Here is a 24,758-nt window from a genome sequence, read left to right as displayed (position 1 = left end):
GCACCCACATCCCGATTCAATAGAATTGAAGTTTATCTGACTAGTACTGCAGTATCGGCTGGGATAAACTTTACTGACACCCGCCTCCCAATTCATCGCTGCACACAATGTAGCTTGTGGCTGGAGCCGCACCCTCCAATGTGAGGAGTTGTGTGAACATAGCCTAAGTAAGTGAGGATGAGCTGCAATAACAGACAAAGGCCATGGAATGGTGGAGTGCTGTTTCTATAAAAAGAAGCAGACCGATTTCTGATCTCATTGATTGTAATTGGTTAGGCTGCTGATGCCATGAATTATGAATATGAATGTACAGTCTATCAGGGCCACAGCCAGCCATATGTAGCAGTACATGGCAGTCATTTAGATGAATGGTCATCTATAGAACATGCTTGGCTCAAGTTGACCACAGTTAGAGCAGCTCAATATCACATGGGGGCACCTACTCTATAACATCCGAATAGCCTGGATAGAGCATATGGATGGGTTCTCTTCAGACAAATGTATTTAAAGGGGTACTCCAGTGTTGGGGCACTTTTTTACTGGGACCAGGGAGGAGGTGGCTGAAGACAAAAGATGTCCACTCACCTCCCCGGTTCCAGCGGCGTGTCCCGCATCGTGGAGCTTCGGTGCCCAGTTCCCAGCCGCTTCCGGGTGTCTGACGCGGGCCCGAGACGTGACGTCTCAGGTCCGCTCAGCCACTCAGTGAAGAGGCGGGATCCGTTTCAAGTCCGCTCAGATCCCGAATCCTTCACTGAGTGGCTGAGCAGAGCTGAGACGTAACGTCTCGGGCCCGCGTCAGACACCAGGAAGCGGCCGGGAACCGGGCACCAGAGCGCCGCGATGCGGGACCCGCCGCTGGAGCCGGGGAGGTTAGAGGACGTCTTTTTCCTCGGCCACCTCCTCCCCAGTCCCAGAAAAAAGGGCTCCAACACTGGAGTACCTCTTTAACCTCCTCCAGGCATAAACAAATATAATATTTTATGATTTACGACTCTCAACTAGATCTCAAGAGGAGAAGGTTCTTCTGTTTTGGAAAGAAAAGACTTGGAGACATATTTTACAAAAGAGAAAGACATGTTAGAATGGAGAATATTCGTGTCTGTTACCGTCATTACTGAGTCAGGTAAGAGTAAGAAGTATCACCACTAGAGATGAGTACTGAAATACTCGAATGCTTGTTAGTCGAGTATTTTCTGATACTTGAGGCTCGATTCGAACTAACCCCATTAAAGTCAGTGGGAGACGTGAGCATTTTTCAAGGGCCTCCTATTCGGCAGAGTTCTCATCATCTCTAACAACCATATATGCCGTAGAAGAGAGGGAACTCAAACTACACCCACTGGTAACTGTCATTGCATGTGTGTGACATGGTTGGACCCCTCCTGTTTAAATTTTGAAGGATGGACTTGGAGACTCATCAAGCCAATGCACCAAGGGCTGCCAAAAAAAGGAAAGAGGGAATCCCATGCACTAGAGATGAGCGAATACGATTCGATCGAGATGGTATTCGATTTAATATTGCAGTATTCGAAAGATTCGAATTCAATCGAGTAGTGTGACGAATACGCGGGAAACATTTGAAAGCCCTCCCATCGTAGTTGGCGCTTTTTTTAATCCAATCTCTATGCAGGGAGGCCGTGAGGGACCCTGGGAGTATGTACGCAGCGCGAAAATGGCGTCTACCCTCATTGGATGGCTGAACCACATGACCTCAAATCTTAAAGGAGAAGTCCGGCCAAAATTAATTTTTGATATGTTGTTACTTATGAAAAGTTATACAAATTTCTAATGTACATTAATTATGGGAAATGCACATATAGAGCTATTTCCCTTAATTTAGTAGATCAGGAAGTGTTAGAAATATCTCTGAAGAAGTGACGTCACGACCCAGGGTGTAATTCCTATGGAGTGTCCAGCAGGGGGCGCTCTCTATATAGAAGTCTATGGGACTTTATTGTTTCTATGGGTTTCTATGTAATGTAATGTAATGTAGTGTACAGTGCTTTATTGAATGAATACATCTATGGAATACTTTGGGGAGCAAGTGTCCTTGCTCCCCAAAGTATTGCATAAATGTATTCATTCAATACATTCAATACACAGTAAGCCCGCCGATCCGCCGCATTTCCGCCGAATTTCCGCCGCATTCCCGCCGATCCGCCACACGCTGATCCGCCGCATTCCCGCCGATCCGGACCATATACATTGAACTACAGCTCCCATCATCTGCTTCTAGTATGAACAGGTGATGGGAGCTGTAGTTGGGTAATGGATATGACATGCCGCCGGGCGCAGGGGGGAGCCGCTCAGTACACAGCAGCTCTCCCCCCTCCTCCTTCCGTGATAACTTCCGCCTATACCAATGCTGACTCCCTGCCTGGCCGCCGCTCTCCGCTCTCCCCCCCCCATACCGGCTCCCGATGCATCCTGGTGTCCGCGCTGATGCCGGGAGCCGGTATATGTGAGCGGAGAGCGGCGGCCAGGCAGGGAGTCAGCATTGGTATAGGCGGAAGTTATCACGGAAGGAGGAGGAGGAGGGGGGAGCTCCTGTGTACTGAGCGGCTCCCCCCTGCGCCCGGCGGCATGTCATATCCATTACCCAACTACAGCTCCCATCACCTGTTCATACTAGAAGCAGATGATGGGAGCTGTAGTTCAATGTATATGGTCCGGATCGGCGGGAATGCGGCGGATCAGCGTGTGGCGGATCGGCGGGAATGCGGCGGATCGGCGGGCTTACTGTGTATTGAATGAATACATTTATGCAATACTTTGGGGAGCAAGGACACTTGCTCCCCAAAGTATTCCATAGATGTATTCATTCAATAAAGCACTGTACACTACATTACATTACATTACATAGAAACCCATAGAAACAATAAAGTCCCATAGACTTCTATATAGAGAGCGCCCCCTGCTGGACACTCCATAGGAATTACACCCTGGGTCGTGACGTCACTTCTTCAGAGATATTTCTAACACTTCCTGATCTACTAAATTAAGGGAAATAGCTCTATATGTGCATTTCCCATAATTAATGTACATTAGAAATTTGTATAACTTTTCATAAGTAACAACATATCAAAAATTAATTTTGGCCGGACTTCTCCTTTAACTACTTGGCTCCCGCTTCTCGACTGCAGATGCGCTTTTAACCTAGCCAGGGAGAGATCTTGGAGCAGGGAGAGATAGGTTTTAGTAGCGTTTTGGTCAGGCAGGCTTACTACAAAACCCAGAACACAGCGAAAAAGTCATCTCTGAATCCAAAGCTTCTCAGTGCTAAGAAATAGATGATATAACAGCAGCAGCAGCATCAGCAGGTGTATTCATTCCAGTACCCTGTGTGTACAAGTGACTTATACTGTCCCTGGTTTAGGCCACTAAGGGCACGTTATATATATTGTTCCAGTGGCCCACTAAGGGCACCTGATATATACTGTTCCAGTAGCCCACTAAGGGCACCTGATATATACTGTTCCAGTATCCCACTAAGGGCACCTGATATATACTGTTCCAGTGGCCCAGTAAAAGGCACGTCATACATACTGTTCCAGTAACGTTCGTACAGCATGACGCATGATACGTGAGAATAACATGACGCTCTGCGGACGCACATTGGAATCATGTATGTAACGCTGCGCAAGAAATAGGAACAAAATGTGTGAACATTGCCGTAAACGTTCATAAAGCGTTCACAAATATTTTTCCTTCACAACTGCGGAGAGTGGCATTATACTGCGATTTTGGGGTGTTGGGTGCACCCAGGCATGCTCCCCCTGATGTCACAGTGTAATTCTGGAGGTGTTGCCATCATTTAGGGAGGTTTCATGGGGGAGTTGGTGACCTCCAAGTGGTCAATTTTGGATTTCCAAGCGCCGCAAATTTTTTTCCCATAGACTATAATGGGATCGAATATTCGTTCAAATAGCTTATCCCTCTGGCCACACTGCTGCCCCTCTGAAATGCTGGGTCCGGTTGCCAGGTGGACCACTTGCTTAGAAACAGAAGATTGTCTGCAGAAAAAGAACTCCTATTGTCTTTAGATAGATAGATGATAGATAGATAGATGATAGATAGATAGATAGATAGATAGATAGATAGATAGATAGATAGATAGATAGATAGGAGATAGATACATAGATAGATAATAGATAGGAGATAGATAGATAGATAGATAGATAGATAGATAGATAGATAGATAGATAATAGATAGATAGGAGATAGATAGATAGATAGATAGATAGATAGATAGATAGATAGATAGGAGATAGATAGATAGATAGATAGGAGATAGATAGATAGATAGATAGATAGATAGATAGATAGATAGATAGATAGGAGATAGATAGATAGATAGATAAATAGGAGATAGATAGATAGGAGATAGATAGATAGATAGATAATAGATAGATAGATAGATAGATAGATAGATAGATAGATAGATAGATAGGAGATAGATAGATAGATAGATAAATAGGAGATAGATAGATAGATAGATAGATAGGAGATAGATAGATAGATAGATAAATAGGAGATAGATAGATAGATAGATAGATAGATAGATAGGAGATAGATAGATAGATAGATAGATAGGAGATAGATGATAGATAGGAGATAAATAGATAGGAGATAGATAGATAGGAGATAGATAGATAGGTAGATAGATGATAGATAGATAGATAGATAGGAGATAGATAGATAGATAGATAGATAGATAGATAGATAGATAGATAGGAGATAGATGATAGATAGGAGATAAATAGATAGATAGATAGATAGATAGATAGATAGATAGATAGGAGATAGATAGATAGATAGATAGATAGATAGATAGATAGATAGGAGATAGATAGATAGATAGATAGATAGATAGGAGATAGATAGATAGATAAATAGGAGATAGATAGATAGATAGATAGATAGGAGATAGATAGATAGATAGATAGATAGATAGATAGATAGATAGATAGATAGGAGATAGATGATAGATAGGAGATAAATAGATAGGAGATAGATAGATAGGAGATAGATAGATAGATAGATAGATAGATAGGAGATAGATGATAGATAGGAGATAAATAGATAGATAGATAGATAGATAGGAGATAGATAGATAGATAGATAGATAGATAGATAGATAGATAGATAGATAGATAGATAGATAGATAGGAGATAGATAGATAGATAGATAGATAGATAGATAGATAGATAGATAGGAGATAAATAGATAGATAGATAGATGATAGATAGATAGATAGATAGATAGATAGATAGATAGATAGATAGATAGATAGATAGGAGATAGATGATAGATAGGAGATAAATAGATAGATAGATAGATAGATAGATAGGAGATAGATAGATAGATAGATAGGAGATAGATAGATAGATGTTTATCCCAGGCAGGTTTACATTCAGTTATTGTAGATTTACCACCCACATCTACTGGAAGTTTGTTCCAAACTTCTACTACTTTGTCAGTAAAGTAATTCTTCGTCCACCCCTCCCCACTACCCTGAGACACATCAGAAGGTGAATGCTTTCTTCCAGTGCCTTGTGAACCATTATTTAAGGCTGCGTGGTGGCACACTGACTGGCCATGATATCTGCCATCTAACCCTGTCTCGTGAGGCTCTGCATTCAGTAGTGGCGTACTGGGCATCCCTGCTAACTGGGAGCAGTGGCCAGGGATCCTGCATAAGCCGTGTTCTTGCTCTCTTGTTTCATCATGACCAGGCCAATGGCTCCCTCATCATCACGCCCAACTCCTCATCCCTTTACACTAGTCTTTAACTACCCTCAGCATACAACCTCGTATACTTAGTGAGCACCACTAGACTGTCGCACTAGTTAGACACTGGTTAGACTGTAAAATACTAGCACTATACTGTATGGCAGAATTTTTGTTCTGTTTAGTTATTTTCTAGTCCTAAATGCACTTTTGGATACTTGTGGATGTAACTGAGTGACTGTTACTAGCTATATACCAGTATACTATTCCCTACAATAATGGTATATTGTATAGAATTAGCTCTTTATCAGGCGCACTGACAGACTACTAGTCCTAAAAAGCTTTTTTTTGGATAGTTGTGGATATAACTGACTATTAATAGCTATATACCAGTGTACTTTGAGGGTACAAACACACACACCGTATACGCAGCAGATTTGATGTGCAGATTTGATGCTGCGTTTAGTTATTTAGATCTAATCTGCTGCGTATCTGCTGTGTATTTGCTGCGTATCGCAGCAGTAAATACGCAGCGTATACGCCGTATCTGTTTGTACCCTTGAAGTACAATTCTGGTATATTGTATGGAATTTACTTTTTATCAGTCACACTGGTAAGACTACTAGTCCTTAACCCTTAGGTGACCCTGGACGTACCCGTACGTCCAGGTCCGCCTCTATGTGTTCAGAGCGGGGCCGCGCTCTGAACCGCGGCGGTCCCGGGTGCCGCTCGTAGCCCGGGACCGCGCCTATTAGCGGGCATGGTCCGATCGCCGTGCCCGCTAATACAGTAATCGGATGCAGCTGTCAAAGTTGACAGCTGCATCCAATTACTTGATGCAGCCGTTCCCTGGTGTCTAGTGGGGAGGATTGCTCCTCCAGGACGTTGTCCCGGAGGAGCGATCCACACATCTTACCCCGTCCAGGGTCAGCACCGTAATGGTGCTGATCCCGGCTCGGCACTCGATTGCTTCCGGCTGCAGCAGTCGGAAGCAATCAATGTGCCTATCTCATTGATCTATGCTGCATATCTATGCAGCACAGATCTGTATGAGAGATCAGTGCACTTATACTAGAAGTCCCCCAGGGGGAATAACCCTAACCCCAAGGGGAATAACCCTAACCCCAGGGGGGGAATAACCCTAACCCCAGGGGGGAATAACCCTAACTCCAGGGGGAATAACCCTAACCCCAGGGGGGAATAACCCCAGGGGGAATAACCCTAACCCCAGGGGGGCTTCTAGTATAAGTGTAAAAGTAAAAATAAAAGTGTTGTTTTTAATAAAAACCCTCCCCTAATAAAAGTCTGAATCACCCCCCTTTTCTCAGGTTATAAATAAAAGTAAATAAATAAATAAACAAACATGTTTGCTATCGCCGCGCACGTAATAACCCGAACTATTAATTAATCACATTCCTGATCTCGCACGGTAAACAGCGTAAGCGCAAAAAAAATCCCAAAGTGCAAAATTGCGCATTTTTGGTCGCATCAAATCCAGAAAAATTGTAATAAAAAGCGATCAAAAGTCGTATATGCAGATTCAAGGTACCGATAGAAAGATCACATCATGGCGCAAAAAATTACACCTGACACAGCCCCATAGACCAAAGGATAAAAGCGCTATAAGCCGGGGAATGGAGCGATTTTAAGGAACGTATATTTGTTAACAATTAGAATTTTTTACAGGCCATCAGATACAATATAAGTTATACATGTTAGGGCTCGGCCACACTAGCATTTTTCTTTGTTTCTAACGGATCTGTCTATATTAATTAAACGGATGAGCATAAACTGATGAGCAGACTGATGCAAACTGATTGCAAAATGTTCATCTTTTTTTAATGGTCCGTTTGTATTTTGGCTTCAGTCTTTTGTACATCAGTCAGCATCCGTTATTCTATCCGTTTATTTTTCTTCTTTGGTTTCTTGCTGCTTCTGCGCATGCTCAGAGCAAAAACGGATGAAAAAAAATGGATGTGAACAGAAATACCTTCCGTTTTAGATCCATTCTCATTGACTACAATGTAAAAAAAAACAAACGAAGTGCACTTTCCGTTCGTGATCCGTTTTTTAAGCGGAAAGAAAAACACTGCAAACCCTATTTTTTCTTCCGTTTAAAAAAACGGATCTTGGACGGATTGCATGCAAACGGAGCACAATTAGGGCAAACGGAGCACACTAAAATATCATGGGAATCTATAGGGGTTTTTAACGGATCCGACAGTTTCCGTTTTGCTTACTCCAAAACGGAAAAGGTAGACGGAATGGTGCTGGATGGTCAAACGCTGATGTGAACGTAGCCTTATATATCGTTGTAATCGTAACGACTTGAGGAACATATGGGATAACATGTCAGTTTTACTCCAAGGCGAAATAAATGTGTTGTTTTTTTTTTTTTTTTTTTTTTCAATTTCACCACAATTTGATTTTTTTTTTCTGGATTTCCAGTGAACTTTATGAACAAATTCAGCCAGTCATTGCAAAGTACAATTAGTGTTGCAAAAAAAAAAGGGCTCATGTGGGTTTCTAGGTGAAAAAATGCAACTGCTATGGAGGAAAAAACGAAAACGCAAAAAATTAAATTGGCCCGGTCCTCTAAGGGTTAAAGGGGTTATCCAGCGCTACAAAAGCATGGCCACTTTCTTCCAGAGACAGCACCGCTCTTGTCTCCAGCTTGGATGGGGTTTTGTTTCTCAGTTCTTTTGAAGTGAATGGAGCTTAATTGCAAACCGCACCTGAACTGGAGTCGTGCTGTCTCTGAAAGAATGTAGCCATGTTTTTGTAGCACTGGATAACCCCTTTAAAAGAAGTATTGGATGTTTGGTGGACCTAATCCCATTTGGCCCGATTCGGCCGATTATCATTCGGTGAAATAGAGAGAACGATCAGCCAATGATCGTGTCATCGGCTGATCGTTCATTTAGGACCAGACCTAAAATCATCGTTCCCCCACCGCACATCGCTACGGTTGAATAGCGGTGCGCGGCAGGCGACCGACGATTTGAGAAGCAGCAGAACACATTACCTGGCTTCAGGGCTTCTCCTCCGCTCCGTCTCCTCCCCGGGTCCCGTGCGCTCTATCTGCTGAATGGCCGCTCAGCCAATCACAGGCCGGGACCGCCGCGGCCTGTGATTGGCTAAGTGTGGCATGTCAGCTGACCGTCCATTCAGAAGATAGAGCGCGGGGACCCGGGGAGGAGACGGAGCGGAGGAGAAGCCCTGAAGCCAGGTAATGTATGATGCTGCAAGGACATCGGTAACGATGTCCCTGCAGCCCTCGCTCAATGATCATCGGGCCGTGGAATAGACCCAGTAAACGAGCGGCGATCTAGCAGATCGCCGCTCGTTTACATCGTTGATCGGGCCGTCCTCGGCCCATGGAATAGGACCCTTATGCTCATCCTATACCCCAGCTCTGGCTCATATATCTATACTGTCACCCCCCCCCCAAGGTACTCTACAACCATGAAAGCCATCTGTTTCTCCTCCAGGCAGTGATATGGTGGAATCGGTGCTGGATGATATTTATATTGTGGCTTCTCCATATAAAATTCTCTTCACAAAAACATCCAAGTATTTCAAGCCGGGAATGTCATTCGAAGTTATGGCAAGTGAATTCATTTTATATTAGGTTGTATTGTATTTTTATATTGTGTTAATATTATATTTTATAATATTATATATTTTTTTTTTATTTACCACTAGTGACTGGCGAAACATTTAAAGGTGAAATTGATTTGACCCAAAAATCTCAAAGTGTTTGGATTTCTAGAGTCCAAATCATTTAGAGCTTTGTTAAATTCAACATTCAACAAAGCTCTAAAAGTTCCGGATTCATAAAAATCAAAATGGCAGCAGCAGTTCATATACGTGAATGGAAATGACAATGACAATGACATGTCCTGAGATGCCACCTCACTTGTACCCCAATGCAATCAGCCCTTCTTCTCTCATAGCCAATTATGAGGATTCTATAGGGGTATGTGACAGTCTCAGATTGATGACACAGGGGGAGATTGATCAAACATGGTGTAAAGTGAAACTGGCTCAGTTGCCCCTGGCAACCAATCAGATTCCACCTTTCATTTTCCAAAGAGTCTGTGAGGAATAAGAGGTGGAATCTGATTGGTTGCTAGGGGTAACTGAGCCAGTTTCACTTTACACCATGTTTGATAAATCTCCCCCATAGTGTCTATAGAAACTGCTCCCAAAAAGGGACACTTTTTTAAAGGAGAAGTCCGGGTTTGGATCCCGCTATGACCACTGACTGGCAGAGCAGGCCTAAATCATCATAACCCAGGTCCCTGCTTAGACCAGGAAGTAGACAGGGACCGGTGGTACGTGGCGTCGGTGCTGGAGCTGGGGAGGTGAGATCACGTTATGTTTTTCAGCCTCCCCATCCCTGGCTTTTTAAAAAAAAAAAAAAATTGTCTTGCCCAGAGTTGTCCTTTAAGCTAACTTCTAAACTTGAAGGAACATTTATGAAGACTGCGCCACTGGCGTACGCCAGGGAGAAGGCACAAATTCAGCCCTTCTCCCTGGTGTATGCCAGCCGTATCTCCTGCTCGCCCCAATAGACAGGCAGAGGAGCCTCCTCACACACCTGATTTACCATGACTTACGCTTGGCAGAACTCATGGCACAAATCCTAGGCAGGCGTACATTTCTGCAGGACGGTTTTTCCAAGAGACGCACACCTCTTAATGAATCTAGTGGGACAGTTGGGGACAGGTCCTAATTTACTTGTACATCGTTTTTCATAAATGTCCCCCTTGGTTTTCCAATATTCAAGGGAGTGAAGCATTTTTTAACTCACATTTTTGTCTTTACCGGTTTTAGGTGTTCGTCACTAATCCTGATGGGAGTCCGGCTCATGGTGTCCCTGTTGTGGCAGAACCAGGAAGTGTGAGAGGGAGAACTCGGGAAGATGGAACTAGTTGGCTGAGCCTGAATACCCGCTCAGACATAAGCCAGCTGCAGATAACAGTAATAATTCTGTTCTTGTATATATCACCCTACAAAATAAACTACTAAAACTATGGATGTGAGATAAATATGAGCAACATGGTTTCTTGTTAGTAGAATAATAATCAATAGAAAACCCAAAGAGTCTGCAGTTAGAGATGAGCAAATCTACAGTAGGAACAAGGCGAAACGCTTTGTTCCTATGGGGATTCTGCTCATCGCGCTGCGGGGCTTTGAAGTCTGCTCCGCTCCATGACGCTCCTCCCCTGGTACTGGAAAAAGATGGATCCGGTCCTGGAAAACTATGAGAAGGTCGGGATCCATCTTTTCCCAGCACCTGGAAAGGAGCGGCACGGAGTGGAGTGGACTTCAAAGCCCCGCAGCCTGATGAGCAGAATCCCAATAGGAACGAAGCGCTTCTGTACTACTGTTGATTTGCTCATCTCTACCTGCAGTGTTGATTTGTCGTATGATGGTTATATAGGCTTTGGTCGCACATACTGTATGTTTAGGAAAGTTTCCGCCAGTGTGCACGCTCGGCGGCACACTGGCGCGGGCCGGCTCTCTGACACTGCTGACAGCATCCCTGGCGACCAGCCTGGCCAGTTGCTAGGGGCGCAACAACAGCGTCCTTAGCAGCCAGCCAGATTGCTGGGGGCACGACAGTGCTTCTCTGTTATGTTGCCATGGCGGGGGCTTCACTGCCTTCGGACGATCGGCATTAGGTGAATGTAATCATTGACTGTCTGACGGCAGGCACCACCCATCAGAAATATGTATTTGCCCTGGGGCTGGAGTCTCAGCCCCAATCATGCCATGGGCAAGGACTCCGGGCCACATAAGTATCTTCCCATTTCCCTTGTTCCTTGCCTTCGATAGAGCCTAGTTTACTAGTGTGACTTGACCTACCGTTCCCCACATTTTGGTATATCTGGTATTTCTGATTTATGACTTTCTGGACTCTGACTACTCTCTCGGATCTCGTTTTTTGTACTGTGCCGCCCTCTTGTTATTGACTTGGACCCCTGACTTGGATTTATTGTGTTGTGTCTGTCTTGTCCTCGTTACGGGTTCACACTTATATAGGATATGGACCGTCGACCAGTTGTCTGCTGCTGTTTAGGGCTGTTGTGGCAAGTAGGCAGGGACAAGTGGGGCACGTGCCAGTGTGAGGGCTGCACCTGTCCTGTGTCTTGCTGGTCCCACATATCCTGACATTTCCATTTCTTTCTTGTCAATTAGCACCTTTATACATCAATGCATCATCTAAGGCTTTACAGATACTGCACACAATTGGTTCAGCATGGCAATATGGAGATAAGTGCAGATGATCAAAACCTTACACAAACCAATTGTTTACTCTGACTTTTGTCATGTTAGCGTGCTAGCACTATATTACTACTCATCCATCATAGATATCTATCTCCTCCTCTTCTAGGTATCCACAACAGATGATACATTAACCAAGGAACAACAAGCTTCTGCCACCATGGAGGCCACCGCATACAAACCCATTGGTGGCAATTACTTACATCTCAGTGTTGCAGGAGGAGAACTGAAACCAGGAGAAAATGCAGTCATCCACTTTGTTATCCGGAACAGTGACACCAATGTCGCAGATCAGATCAAACAATTCAACTATGTGGTATCTGGACTTAATTTCTTATAAATTTTTTGGATTTATGATACCTAGATCAGGGGCATAACTACCACTGTAGCAGCCATAGCGACAGTTATGATTAGACTTGACAGCTTAGCAGTCAGGGAGGGGGGGGACCAATCAAAAGTTTGCTGTGGGGCCCAGCCATTTCTAGTTACGCCCCTGACCTAGATCTGTCCTTTGCACATAAAATACATGATCTGATGACATCAAAACATGCGATTCACATTTTCACTGTAAAGCTGGGTTCACACTGCATTTTTGCAATCCGTTTTTTTTTCATCCGTTTTTTGCAAAAAAAAAGGATGCATTTGTGTGCATTCGTTTTGATCCGGTTTTCCATTGACTTCCATTGTAAAAAATAACGGATCAAAACGGATCCTTTTTTTTTTTACGGACACAAAAAAGTAGCTGACACTACTTTTGTGTCTGTTAAAAAAAACGGATCCGTTTTGATACGTTTTTTTTTTTTACAATGGAAGTCAATGGAAAAACGGATCATCACGGATGCAAAAAAATGCATACGTTTTTTTCATCCGTTTTTTGCAACAAAAAAAAACGGATGAAAAAAACGGATTGCAAAAACGCAGTGTGAACCCAGCCTAAGAATTCCGTTGAGAATAATCACTGAAGAGGGTTTTCTGCTTTTTAGGCTGGGTTCACATTGCGTTTTTGCAATCCGTTTTGATCCGTTTTTCCATTGACTTCCATTGTAAAAAAAAAAAAACGGATCAAAACGGATCCGGTTTTTTAACAGACACAAAAGTAGTGTCAGCTACGTTTTTGTGTCTGTCAAAAAAAAAACGATCCGTTTTAACCCGTTTTTTTACAATGGAAGTCAATGGAAAAACGGATCAAAATGGATGGACACAAATGCATCCGTTTTTTTTTTCATCCGTTGAAAAAAACTGATTGCAAAAACGCAGTGTGAACCCAGCCTTATTAGACAAGTGGGCCAAAAATGAGATAGTAACCGGGTCATCTATTGCTGTGCTAGAACGGTGCTTGCTTAAAGATCCCATTACATGGAGCGATATTGGTGTGGACTGAGCTGTTTGTGCAGTTTTCCTTTAATTGGAATACTTGAAGAGATGGGTAGATGGCGGCAGATTATTTTTTGACAGGTTTAAAGTAAGCAATCAGCTGAGAAGCAAGCATGTGCAGCGAGTCGGGGTGTGGAAGAGAGTGAGGGGATGAGGACAGGATGATGGTGGTTGTAGTTTTTGGCTTGTAGGTGGTTATGCCTCTCCTGTGTGTAGCGCTGAGCTCCTGAGGGGATGCACTGAGGGCTGCAGAGTGAGAGGGTGCTGTACCTGCAGGATGGCTGGGTCTTGTGGTGTACCGCAACCTTACTGACTGACTTGTCACGGTCTTAGGTGAACACGAGGGCTTCCACAGGAACGTGTTATTCTCTGGCGCTTTCCTGTATTCTCCCTCTCTTCTGCAGAGGTTCCTGTAGGGGGGCTGCACCTGTGTGTAAGGTGGTCAGTGGTGTGGACCTGTAGTTCCCCCCCGGGGCCAACCCCAAATACTACTTTCCGGTAATATGGCCCTTGATGGTGATGTGGTGCAGGTAGACCAGGACAACAGGGAGACAAGGAGGGAGGCAGTGTAACAATAACTCCTTTACTGATGAACTTGTAGGCGTATTACAGTCCTGTGGCATACAGCTGTGAATACCGACGGCCTGGAATGGGTTACTGCGCTTGTGGAGAGTCTGGTGGTGTGTGGAGAGATGATCTGCCTCGGACCTTGGTCTGTCGGTACATGTGGGACGCTGGTGGGCACTGTGATCCTGTGGACCTCTCCCCCAATGGTGCTTGAGTCTGTTTCCCCTCCCTGTCAGCTAGGGAGCTTTGTGCTTTAGTTACTAGGCCAGGCCTTAAGCCACAACTTTCGGGTCCTAGAAATATCCAGGGGTCTTAATAAATCCCCCCCCCCAAATTCAGAAGGAAGGGTACAGAGGCCTAAATTAACTCTGCTACCCTAAACGCTCGAGTCCATCCACTCAGGTTCCTGATCTGAGGATTCCCACTGACTGTAGAAGTGCTGGCCCTCACCTGACAAACTCTTTCTTCCAAGTCTCTCTTTTAGTTTCACCTCCAGCTGTTCTCTTGCTGCTCAGCTTATAATCTCACTTTCTCCTTGTTCCCCTCTTTCAGCAGATTTCTTCTCCTTGCTCTGTGGTGATCTTGTCTCCTCAGCAGCTACTCAACTTGTCTCAGCTCTATACTGCATCTGCAAACCTTTTATAGGGATCCTATTAGCATACTCCGCCCACTTTCTAGTAAGTTCTAGGGGCTTACTACACTACCTAGAGCAGTTCTTACTAAGGACAGTAGGTGTCACTGTTTCCTAACAGTTGTGTAGTGTGTGCTTTGTAAAGCATGTAACCCATTCTCTACCTGCCTGTCCCTGGTACAGGGAAATACATAAAACAGTTTACATAGTGTCAGGGCTGCAGCGGCGTCCCGTGCTCTGGGCCGCCGCTGCACCCCCTCTCTGTCCTATGCAGCTACTGCTAGTTCGGCCCCCTGGGGCATCTCACCTCGCCCCGCTCCTGTCTCCGTCTGTCTCGGCCGGCGCGCGTCCTCGCCTCCTAGGGCGCATGCGCCAGCTGTCACAGATTTAAAGGGCCAGTACGCTCCTAATTGGTGTATGCACACAATCACTCCCTATAAATCCCAGCATGCCCTGTCCCTTGTGTTGGAGCCTCTACATGCTTCCCTTAGTGTTTTGGCCCAGCTCCCTGTAGTTCCTGTCCGTTGCCCGTGTCCGCTGTTCCTGCCCGCTGCCCTTGCCCGTTGTTCCTGTCCATTGCCTCTGCCTCCTGCAGTTACACCTAAGACCACCTGCACAGTCACCTGTCTAATGCTCCTGCTACACCTTGCCCGCCGTCACTAGCAAACCAAGCCAGGGGTAGCAACCTGGGGGTCGCCTGCCGCAGCAAGCAAGCGTCGGGCTTTGGTGAAACTCAGCGCCCCCTTAGACTCCGCTCCCTGCTGCGGTTTATGCCATCGCTGGTGACGGTACAGAGGATCCACGACTCCAGTCGTTACACATAGGAACATGTTACCTTGTAGAACAAAACAATAAACCACTTGTGGATAGGTGCCATCCTAAACCCAGCCGCAGGAGTTGCGCTCTGGTATACTACACGTGTGCTCGTTTATCGGCTGATCACTGTCTCTATTACATGGGCGATATCTGCCTGCTTTGGCACCTAATCATTCCAGGTAATAGGACCTGAACTACTTTAGAGACTAGATGGTGAATCCATGCCAATTAGAAATTAAAGGGGTCATCTGACAAAGTGTTCAGGATTGCCTGGTATTCTGCCTCAATAACCTGGCTGTAAGTGTGGGGTTTATGAGATAGCCCCTGTATCTGTATTCTGTCAGTACTTACACCAAGCCTCTTATTGTCAGATAGCTAAACTCCATTGCAGAGGCTGAAAGGAAGATTCCAGGTTTATTCCAGGCAGAAATCTTGTAGAAATGCTGGTTACAATGGTGTGAAAAGAATATACAACGGCCAGGGTCAACAGCAGGATACAGAAAGCTTGCAAATAACAGTAAGAGAAAATGGCTGCCAACATGAGGCAGAGGGGAGGAGCTATAACATCATAGCTAGGGTACAGGAAGACAGGAGGGTCAAACTAAGAAGCAATGAAATAACATATATACACGTCACTAAATGAAACCATGGGAAGGGAAAGAGCACCACAGATGGCATCATTTACACCACTTCCATAGGGGGGAGGCGGGTTCTAGGGTGTGGACAGCACAGGGCACAGGAATCACAATAACATCATATAAAGGTATTATACATCATGCCAGTAAAATTGTATTTATACATAAATTTATCCAGAGCACCCCTTTAAATACTCATCCTGTGGATACATCATGCATACTGTACATGGATGGGGGTACAGCTACTAATATGGAATAGCCGGTCCCATATTTCATAATATTCTCAGGACCCATACCACAGATGTCCAGACTGCACAGACATTGAAAATGAAGAAGTGTAAATGAACCGAGACATCGTTCTGTTAGCAGAGAGCCAGATCTCACTTGACCATTTATGTCCCGCTCAACACTGAATCTTTCCTCTACTTTTGGATAGGCCCAAATCATGTTTAAAACCCTCTGAAGGTCTTTGTGTGAATATATATTACCGGCCTGTATATTTCCATGGTTAACATATATTCGATCATGGACCTGGTCCCAGATGTGAGTGTGTCACTGATGAGCACTTACGGAAAGGATGATGAGTCGTATAACCAATTTAAAAAAGTCATTTTAAGATTTTTTTTTCCCCTTCTATAGATCATAAATAAAGGTAGCATAATGAAAGTGGGGACCCAGGAAAGAGAAAAAAGCCAGGCTGTTGTCATTATGTTACTGCCAATAACAGAAGAATTTATCCCATCGTTCCGCATCTTGGCATACTATACTGTGACATCCGGAGTAGAACAGGAAATTGTGGCCGATTCTCTATGGGTTGATGTGGTAGATACCTGCATGGGGACGGTAAGGAAATTCACTATTAGTGAACGTTCTTTAATTATTGTATACTCTATGTGACATACATACCTGGGCTTCTGCTAGCGCCGTACTTCTCTGATACATATCCAGCTGCTTCCCAAAATCTGGAGTCGCTTCTCCAGCAACATAGGTTACAATCCAATACATTGTAGAGGTCCTGACACCAAGTCATGGCCTAGAGTATCTGTGCCCTAAGCGCTGCAGGCCTAGGGCATGGATACTCTGGGCCACGCCAGATTGACTCCCTGCAGCAATAAAAGTAGACTTTCTTCAAAATACCAGCATCAGGAGAAAGGCCAACCCCCAAACCGGACACGGCATTAGGACCTCTACAGGAGTTTGAGGGTGGCTACTTGCCGGTACAGAGCTGCTTTAAGCACCCTACCCCACCGAAACCCTGGGTTGGAATGAAGATGTAGATGGAATACAATATTTTAATGTCCCACTGTTTTCGAACAGCTGGAGATAACAGGAGACAAGGACATAGACAACGCTATTCAGCAACCTGAAGCCTTTGTGAATCTGAAGCTACGAGCAGATCATATGGCGGCTGTGGGACTGGTAGCTGTGGATAGAGGTGTTTATGTCATCAATGATAAACTGAAGATTTCCCAGAAAAAGGTGATCCAAATATTCCAAAAATTATTCGATATTCAATGTTCAATCTACAATATCCATTGAAAGTCATGTCTCCTTTAAGATCTGGGACTCGGTGGAACAATACGACATTGGCTGCACACCAGGGAGCGGTGCCGACACACCAGGAGTGTTTTATGATGCCGGCCTTGCCCTAGAGACGAACTTCAAAGTGACAACTCCTCAGAGAGCAGGTGATCAATTATTAGAGACTTCATATATTCTCCAGTTTTACCACAGAGCAAGTGGATGAGGTGCAGCGGGTCAGATATGTGGAGGAGATTGGGAGGGGATGATGGACAGGATTGGTGGTGGTGATAGTAGTGATAATGGAAGTGGATGACTAGGGCCTTTCTCCTTTGTATAGCACTTTAGCTCAGAAACAATGGGATTGCTGATGAGCTGTTGGGGGATTGAGAGCAACAAAGAAACCTACATAATGGCTGGGTCTTGTAGTGTGCCACAGACCCTTTTATTCACACAGACTTGTCAAGGTCACTGGCAATGAGCCCAGGACTTCCACAGGAGGGTGTACCATGGTGTATGGTGGGTTCCATGGTTTATGGTGGGTTCCATGGTCTATGGTGTGTACCATAGTGTATGGTGGGTTCCATGGTGTATGGTGGGTTCCATGGTCTATGGTGGGTTCCATGGTGTATGGTGTGTACCATGGTGTATGGTGGGTTCCATGGTGTATGGTGGTTTCCATGGTGTATGGTGTGTACCATGGTGTATGGTGGGTTCATTGGTGTATAGTGGGTTACATGGTCTATTACACAGACCAATTATTAGCCAAGAGTGGCAATGAGATGGGTTCCACTTCCAAAGCATAAGGAAAATTTACTTGAGGAACTTTGGAAATTTCTTCAAAAGAAAAGACACCTCTTCATCTAACCCTGGTCTCTCTGATTGATGTTTAGTTTCATCATATATGTTGAAAATTGTCTTTGACAAGATGACTCCTCAAAGTCACAGCTCATCAGTGGTGGTGACCATCTTAAGAAGGTCTCTCTGTATGCATAAAGTTAGTAAGAATTGGAAGAGACTTTCTGTAGTATATTGTTCCTTTTGAACTACTGTACATGTTTTTTCTACAGAGCCTTTATGTCAACCAAAACTAAAGCGTAGACGGAGATCTTCAGCCATACTGATTCAACAGCGGGACAAAAAAGGTAAAATTGGGCCAGATAGTAACAACTTGTTTGTATCTTCTGTTTGTGAGTAGAGATGATCGAACAGCGCTGATGTTCAGGTTTGTACGAACTCGAACCATCGATTTTTGACTACCGCAGTCTTCCTGTTCCGTGTGGGAGGGGGAGACAGCCCGAGTCCCGCCTAGAAAACAGGAATACAGCCTGGGCAATAGGTTGTATTCCTGTTTTCCAGGTGGGACTCGGGCTGTCTCCACCTTCCTCATGAAACGGGAAGGCAGCGGGAGTCAAATACCGATGGTTCGAGTTCGTACGAACCTGAACATCAGAGCTGTTTGATCATTTCTATTTGTGAGCAAGTACAATGTCTGCAATGGTCTATCTTTGCCTTCTAGCCTCACAATACACAGGAGTGGAGAAGGAGTGCTGTGCGGATGGTATGCTTGACAGTCCTATGGGACATAGCTGTGAACATCGGGCTCGCCACATCTTGGAAGGACAGAAATGCATTGATGCTTTCCTGGACTGCTGCGAACACATTACAAGGCAGAAGGCAATCGAGAGACAACTAAAAGATGATGATGATGAATATGAAAGAGGTAAAGAGACATGACAGAGGGCACAATGATCATAGCTCAAACCTAATATATTTAGTCTGCCATCATCAGGGAGCAAATTACTATAAAAAATAGTGATTATTACCAGAATTTACTTAAAGGAGAAGTCCCATGAACATTAAAATTGACAGGCAGGTGTGTGTGTGTGTGGGTGGGTGGGGGATAAAAAGCAAGTGAACTCCCCCCTCCTCCTGCCCTGTAGTGCCGATTCCGGGTCCCGTTCACAATTGCTTACAGCCCTGTTCACTGTGTAATGTCGACTGATCGGTGAGCATGTCAGGTGTGACTGATGTATGTCATTGGCCCAGAAAACCGCTTTATTAGGGGGCAAAATACTAATTTATTTTTGAGGCCTTGGAACTGATATCAGGTATGTAAATTCACAGATCTCCACTGGGCCAGCATAGCAGAGGCTATTATTTGTCACAACAGAGTATGTTGGATGATATTTTGTACTATTTTATTCCATTTATTTTCATACTTTGACACAATATGGGGGTGATTTATCAAACATGGTGTAAAGTGAGACTGGCTCAGTTGCCCCTAGCAACCAATCAGATTACACCTTTCATTCCTCACAGACTCTTTGGAAAATGAAAGGTGGAATCTGATTGGTTGCTAGGGGCAACTGAGCCAGTTTCACTTTACACCATGTTTGATAAATCTCCCCCTATATGTATAAAGCTACTCTTTTTTTCTTTTTTTTTTAGCTGATGAAGATAGTGATTATATTGCTGACGCTGATATTACATCAAGAACGCAGTTCCCCGAAAGCTGGCTATGGGATATAGTGATAATGGATGGAAAACAAGACATTAAAGGGTGAGTATAGTATAAGTGCATGATATTAAGAGAATGGAAATTTTGTTGTATGTTATTATGGGGGCTGCCATCTTGCCTGAGCTATTTTAACAGCATTTAGAGATATGCTTTACAGCCAGCCTCAAAGACCATAGACAACTATAAACAGGGCCTGTCCTATTCAGAGCCATATTTAGTGATCTTTATAGAATTTATTCTTCAGGGAGGCTGAGATGTAAGAAACAGCTATTGTCTGTATCACTGGTATCTATATACTGGTGTCACATGTCACTGAGATGATAAGGAGGACATTTGTGCAGTTCTAATACAGCGCCACCACAGGGGAAATTAAGTATTACACTATCTCAGATGTGTCTGGTCCTCCAGAGTAGGAGACACTTTTTATACTTCATCCTATTCTGTGGCTGATAGATGTTACCTTATTTAGTTCTTCTATTAGCCAACACCTTTGTATTGTTCAAGGTCATTCAATAACTATCAATGATCCCATAAATCTTTATTACCTTTTTAACAGGATTTCCACCAAAGTTGTTGGGTTGTACGTTAAAGACTCAATCACCACATGGGAGGTTTTGGCTGTGAGTCTATCCCAAAGTAAAGGTAAGAAGCTTCTACTTGTTTGCGTGAGGAGCCTGTATTAGATCTGCAGGACATGGCAGTCTAAAAGTAAGTAGAGCATCAGAGCCCATGCTGGACCATCATTCACATGGGAACAATGGACCCTGTGTTCATGATCGATGAGGGTCCTAGGGATCAGACCCCTAATGATAAGATTTGGTCATGGGTTTGTAGACCACAGAATAGCTCATCCATCAATGACCCATCTGTTTGGTGCCCGCACTATACACTAAATGAGGCAGAAGCAATTGGCTCCATCAACTGTGTAACGGCAGTGACGGGTAATTACAGGTCATCTCCTGTTCAAGTGATCAACAGCTATATGCAGTAACCCGGTGTGACCACTACACAGTCAACAGAGACCATTGCGTCCAACACCATTCACTGTGGAACAGCTGGTCTGGACAAGGTGTCAATCATGGAAGAAGGTGGGCAGCAAATGTTGTAACTTCTGGTTTTGGCCATTGCTCAGTAAGTAAAAGGGGTCATTTCAGACTTTGTGTTGAAGAAGTAAGAACTTTGATCAAGAAGGTGATTACAGGGTGGAAAATATATTAAGATAAAACCTTGAAACGCATGGTCGGAAAATAAAGATTACCATCCGCGTACAGCATAGAACAACGAGAGTTGCAAAGAAACATCAGATGATCAGTTCCAGGGAAATGAAAGAAAATAATTGTAAAAAAAAAAAATGAAAAAAAAAAAATAAATAAAAATAAAAAAGACATGCTGAAAGGATTACAGTTTGCCAAAGAACATATTGACTGGTCTTAAGAGAAGGGACGCAACGTTCTACTGACAGACAGGAGCAAGATTGTTCTTATTGGGTCTAAAGGCCGCAGACAGTTTGTGAGACGACCCATAAACACTGAACTCAAGCCAGAGTACTCTGTGAAGACTATATGACTATGCCAGCATTATAGTTTGGGGTGGCTTTTCATTCCAGTTTGTAACTGAAAATGCAAACACTGCTGTTTTATTTTTAACAGCCAATTGCAGCATTCCCAGCATCCCAGTCAGTAGCGAATTATAATAGGTCCATTTTGGGCAGTAGCCCAGGGCCCTGAGCCCCTGGGGGGCCCATGGCCACCCAAACAGACTTATACTTTCAGTGGTGTATTGTCTTCAGGCTACAGTTCTGCCATGATTTGCAAAAAATTGCTGCTTTTTTACCTCGATTTTGCACAAATCGGGGCATCATGACATTATTCATCCTGTTCTATGAACACCATGCTTGTGCTGCCATAGCTACAATAGGGTGGGGGGCCCAGGCCTACTGAACAGGCCGGGGCCTATGGTTAATCTGCCCCTGTTCCCAGTGTTTCCAGTTCAGTTGTGGTGACCAACCGGGTGATGTTACTACTGGTGGTTGTGTCAGCTCAGCCAAAGGTGGTAGTGTCGTGACGCCAGTGCTTGTCCAGCACACAGATGTTGGTACCTACTTTATTGGTGTGACTGGCTCTGTTCCCCAAATGGTCGGTGACCTGCTGAGTTGTAGTGGGTCCTTTGGGCTCTTGTTACTGTAGTCCTGAGTGGCTACTGACCCACCCGGACTATTGGTACCGCCACCCACAAAAAGGGGAAAAATAACCCAAGGTGTGTGGTTGGTGTGTATGGTTGCTGGTGCGTATGACGTATGACAGAGTCCCAGTGTTGTAAAAATAGAACAGCTTTACTGTAAAGTCTTTCAGCAGTACAATACACTTTGGTAAATCTTTGATATAGATTTAAGTGCTTAAACTTGTTGTTATTAAGGAGGTGCTTGTAGAAGTAGAGTAGAAGAGAGGTAGTTGTAGTGGTGCTTGGAGAATTAAGTAGAGGAGAAGAATTTGTTGAGGGAGCCCCAACCCAGTGTAGCAATGTACTCTGCTGGAACTTGGAAAAATACTTTATAGTCAAATACTTGTACTTGTGTTTAGACTGTGTCTGACCACCTTGTGCCCTACAGTGTCGAGTGACCCGTCCTGTCAGGGTACTACAAGCCCCAGCTGTGTTTATCTGGGCTTAGCTAAGTGTCCGGGGGTGTCCCAGTTACTTGCACTGCAAGATCTTCTTTACGGTAGCTTTGTCCTATCCAGACTAGTTCCTCTTGTGTTCAGGATACTGCCCTACACTTTGTGGTCGTGTTCTCGATGTGGGTTAGAGTGTTCCTGGACTCCTCTCCCTTTAAAGTGCTTAGCACTGCATACTGACCGTAGTAGTAGATAAAGAACTGATTTTCTCTAGCTGCATCTCTACACACGGAAGTCTAGACTAGACTGACCTTGTCCTTGTCAGGGGTCCTGGCTTAAGCCAGGCCCTAGCCTAACTACAGCAGGAACAGTAGGTTTTTGCGTTGGATAAGACTGAAACTGCACTTCCTCCACCAGTATCTCCTCCTACAGGGGCCTAAAGTGAACTTCCCTGTGAGTGGTGGGGATGATTGTGTGCATTAGAAAGAAGAGAAAGGATTGGTTAAAAGTAGAGAGCACCTCCTATTGGTCAATAGTAACACATGGTACACATAAAACATTAACCCATGACCTTCCTCAGCTGTGCAATACATAGAAATAGAAAATACTGACACCAAGTGGTGAAACTTTTAGAATACCTCATTCACCACTTAACCTGAAGGAAAGAGCTTTTTGAGAGGTGCACAGGAGAGATACAAACCACCTGTGGTGGTATACAACACACTGCTCCCAGTACTGCGCTCCCATTGCAGCACTCCCAGCACAGTGCTCCCAAACTGCTATTATTCTGCACATAACTGTATTGTAGAGAGTTGGTCAGCGTATGTAAGTCTGTAATTACTTGATTTGACATTCTCTTTTTCTCTTTATATCCCCCTGACAGGTATCTGTGTGTCCAAACCTCATAACATTCAGGTGATGATGAATTTCTTCATTGATCTGAAGCTTCCATATTCTGTGGTAAGAAATGAGCAGGTAGAGATACGGGCCATTCTCTACAACTACGGCAACAAGGAACTTAAGGCAAGTAAGCCAGATAATAGTCATGGATATAAGATTTTATTTCTTCTACATTTAAATGTCCGCCATGTTGTCTTGGGTTTAGGTGCGTGTAGACTGGACCTATAATGAAGAGTTCTGCAGTCTTTCTACTGCCAAGAAGAAGTATCGTCAAGAAGTGGTCATCCAACCTTCCTCATCTAAGGCTGTGCCATTCATCATTGTGCCATTATCCTCAGGAGAACATGAGATTGAAGTGAAGGCATCTGCAGGTTCAGGTGTATCTGATGGTGTGAAGAAAAAACTGAGGGTTGTGGTAAGTTCTAGACAAATATCCAATCCTGCCAACATCCAGGTTGTTGTATACATAGATGTCAGCATTCAATGTATTACAGCCAAGATCAACAGTAATTCCTCATAGTTTGGATCCAAACAACCTCTGAATTGTATGGAGCAATAATAGAGCATCTATAAACTTATAGGACTGTAATGTTCCTCTATATGCCTCCATATGGTGGCTTACAGTGGCGTAGCTACCATGAAGGCAGGCCATGAGACTGCTATGGGGCCCAGGCAGTAAGGGGGCCCGGGAAAGCATGGTATGCCTATGCCTTTATGGTATGCCACTACAGCCCACTGCCTCCCCCACCACACCCAGAGGCCAAGAGAGGGAGTGGGACCCACCACTGTACTGTTCAGCCCAATCACTATAGTGCAGGGTGAGCGGGCTGAACATCAAAAGAGGAACAGAGGAGCAGAACCTGTGAGCCGTCTGCACACAGAGGAGAGTGATGAAGGTCCTGATCACATGACCCGCAGGTCCTCAATACTACTGTGTGGAGATCAACCTGACTACAGGAGGAGGAAGACTGAGAGTTGTAAGTGCTGTGTCTATGTATGTGTCAGTGAGTCTGTCTATCTATCTATCTATCTATCTATCTATCTATCTATCGGTATATATGTGTTTGTCAGTGTGTGTGTGTGTGTGTGTGTATGCATCTTTATGTGTGTGTGTTTGTGTGTCAGTAGTGTCTGTGACAGTGGTGTACATGTATGT

General features: G+C 44.3%; 1 protein-coding gene across 1 annotated transcript in view; it reads left to right on the top strand.

Annotated features, from left to right (window-relative positions):
• The window catches only part of LOC138769616 (venom factor-like), a 90,002-nt gene that overhangs the window by 11,495 nt on the left and 53,749 nt on the right, over positions 1-24,758 (top strand). Inside the window, exons 9-21 of the mRNA XM_069948210.1 lie at positions 1,003-1,123; positions 9,223-9,338; positions 10,571-10,717; positions 12,135-12,341; positions 16,688-16,891; positions 17,366-17,527; positions 17,607-17,736; positions 18,640-18,714; positions 19,089-19,292; positions 20,021-20,132; positions 20,647-20,732; positions 23,586-23,725; positions 23,808-24,017. Of these exons, the coding sequence (XP_069804311.1) occupies positions 1,003-1,123; positions 9,223-9,338; positions 10,571-10,717; positions 12,135-12,341; positions 16,688-16,891; positions 17,366-17,527; positions 17,607-17,736; positions 18,640-18,714; positions 19,089-19,292; positions 20,021-20,132; positions 20,647-20,732; positions 23,586-23,725; positions 23,808-24,017 (1,914 nt within the window). The remainder of the gene's footprint in view (positions 1-1,002; positions 1,124-9,222; positions 9,339-10,570; positions 10,718-12,134; positions 12,342-16,687; positions 16,892-17,365; positions 17,528-17,606; positions 17,737-18,639; positions 18,715-19,088; positions 19,293-20,020; positions 20,133-20,646; positions 20,733-23,585; positions 23,726-23,807; positions 24,018-24,758) is intronic.

Source organism: Dendropsophus ebraccatus, chromosome 1 (assembly GCF_027789765.1).
Source record: "Dendropsophus ebraccatus isolate aDenEbr1 chromosome 1, aDenEbr1.pat, whole genome shotgun sequence".
Lineage (NCBI taxonomy): Eukaryota > Metazoa > Chordata > Amphibia > Anura > Hylidae > Dendropsophus > Dendropsophus ebraccatus.
This window is presented reverse-complemented; position numbering and strand designations above follow the sequence as displayed.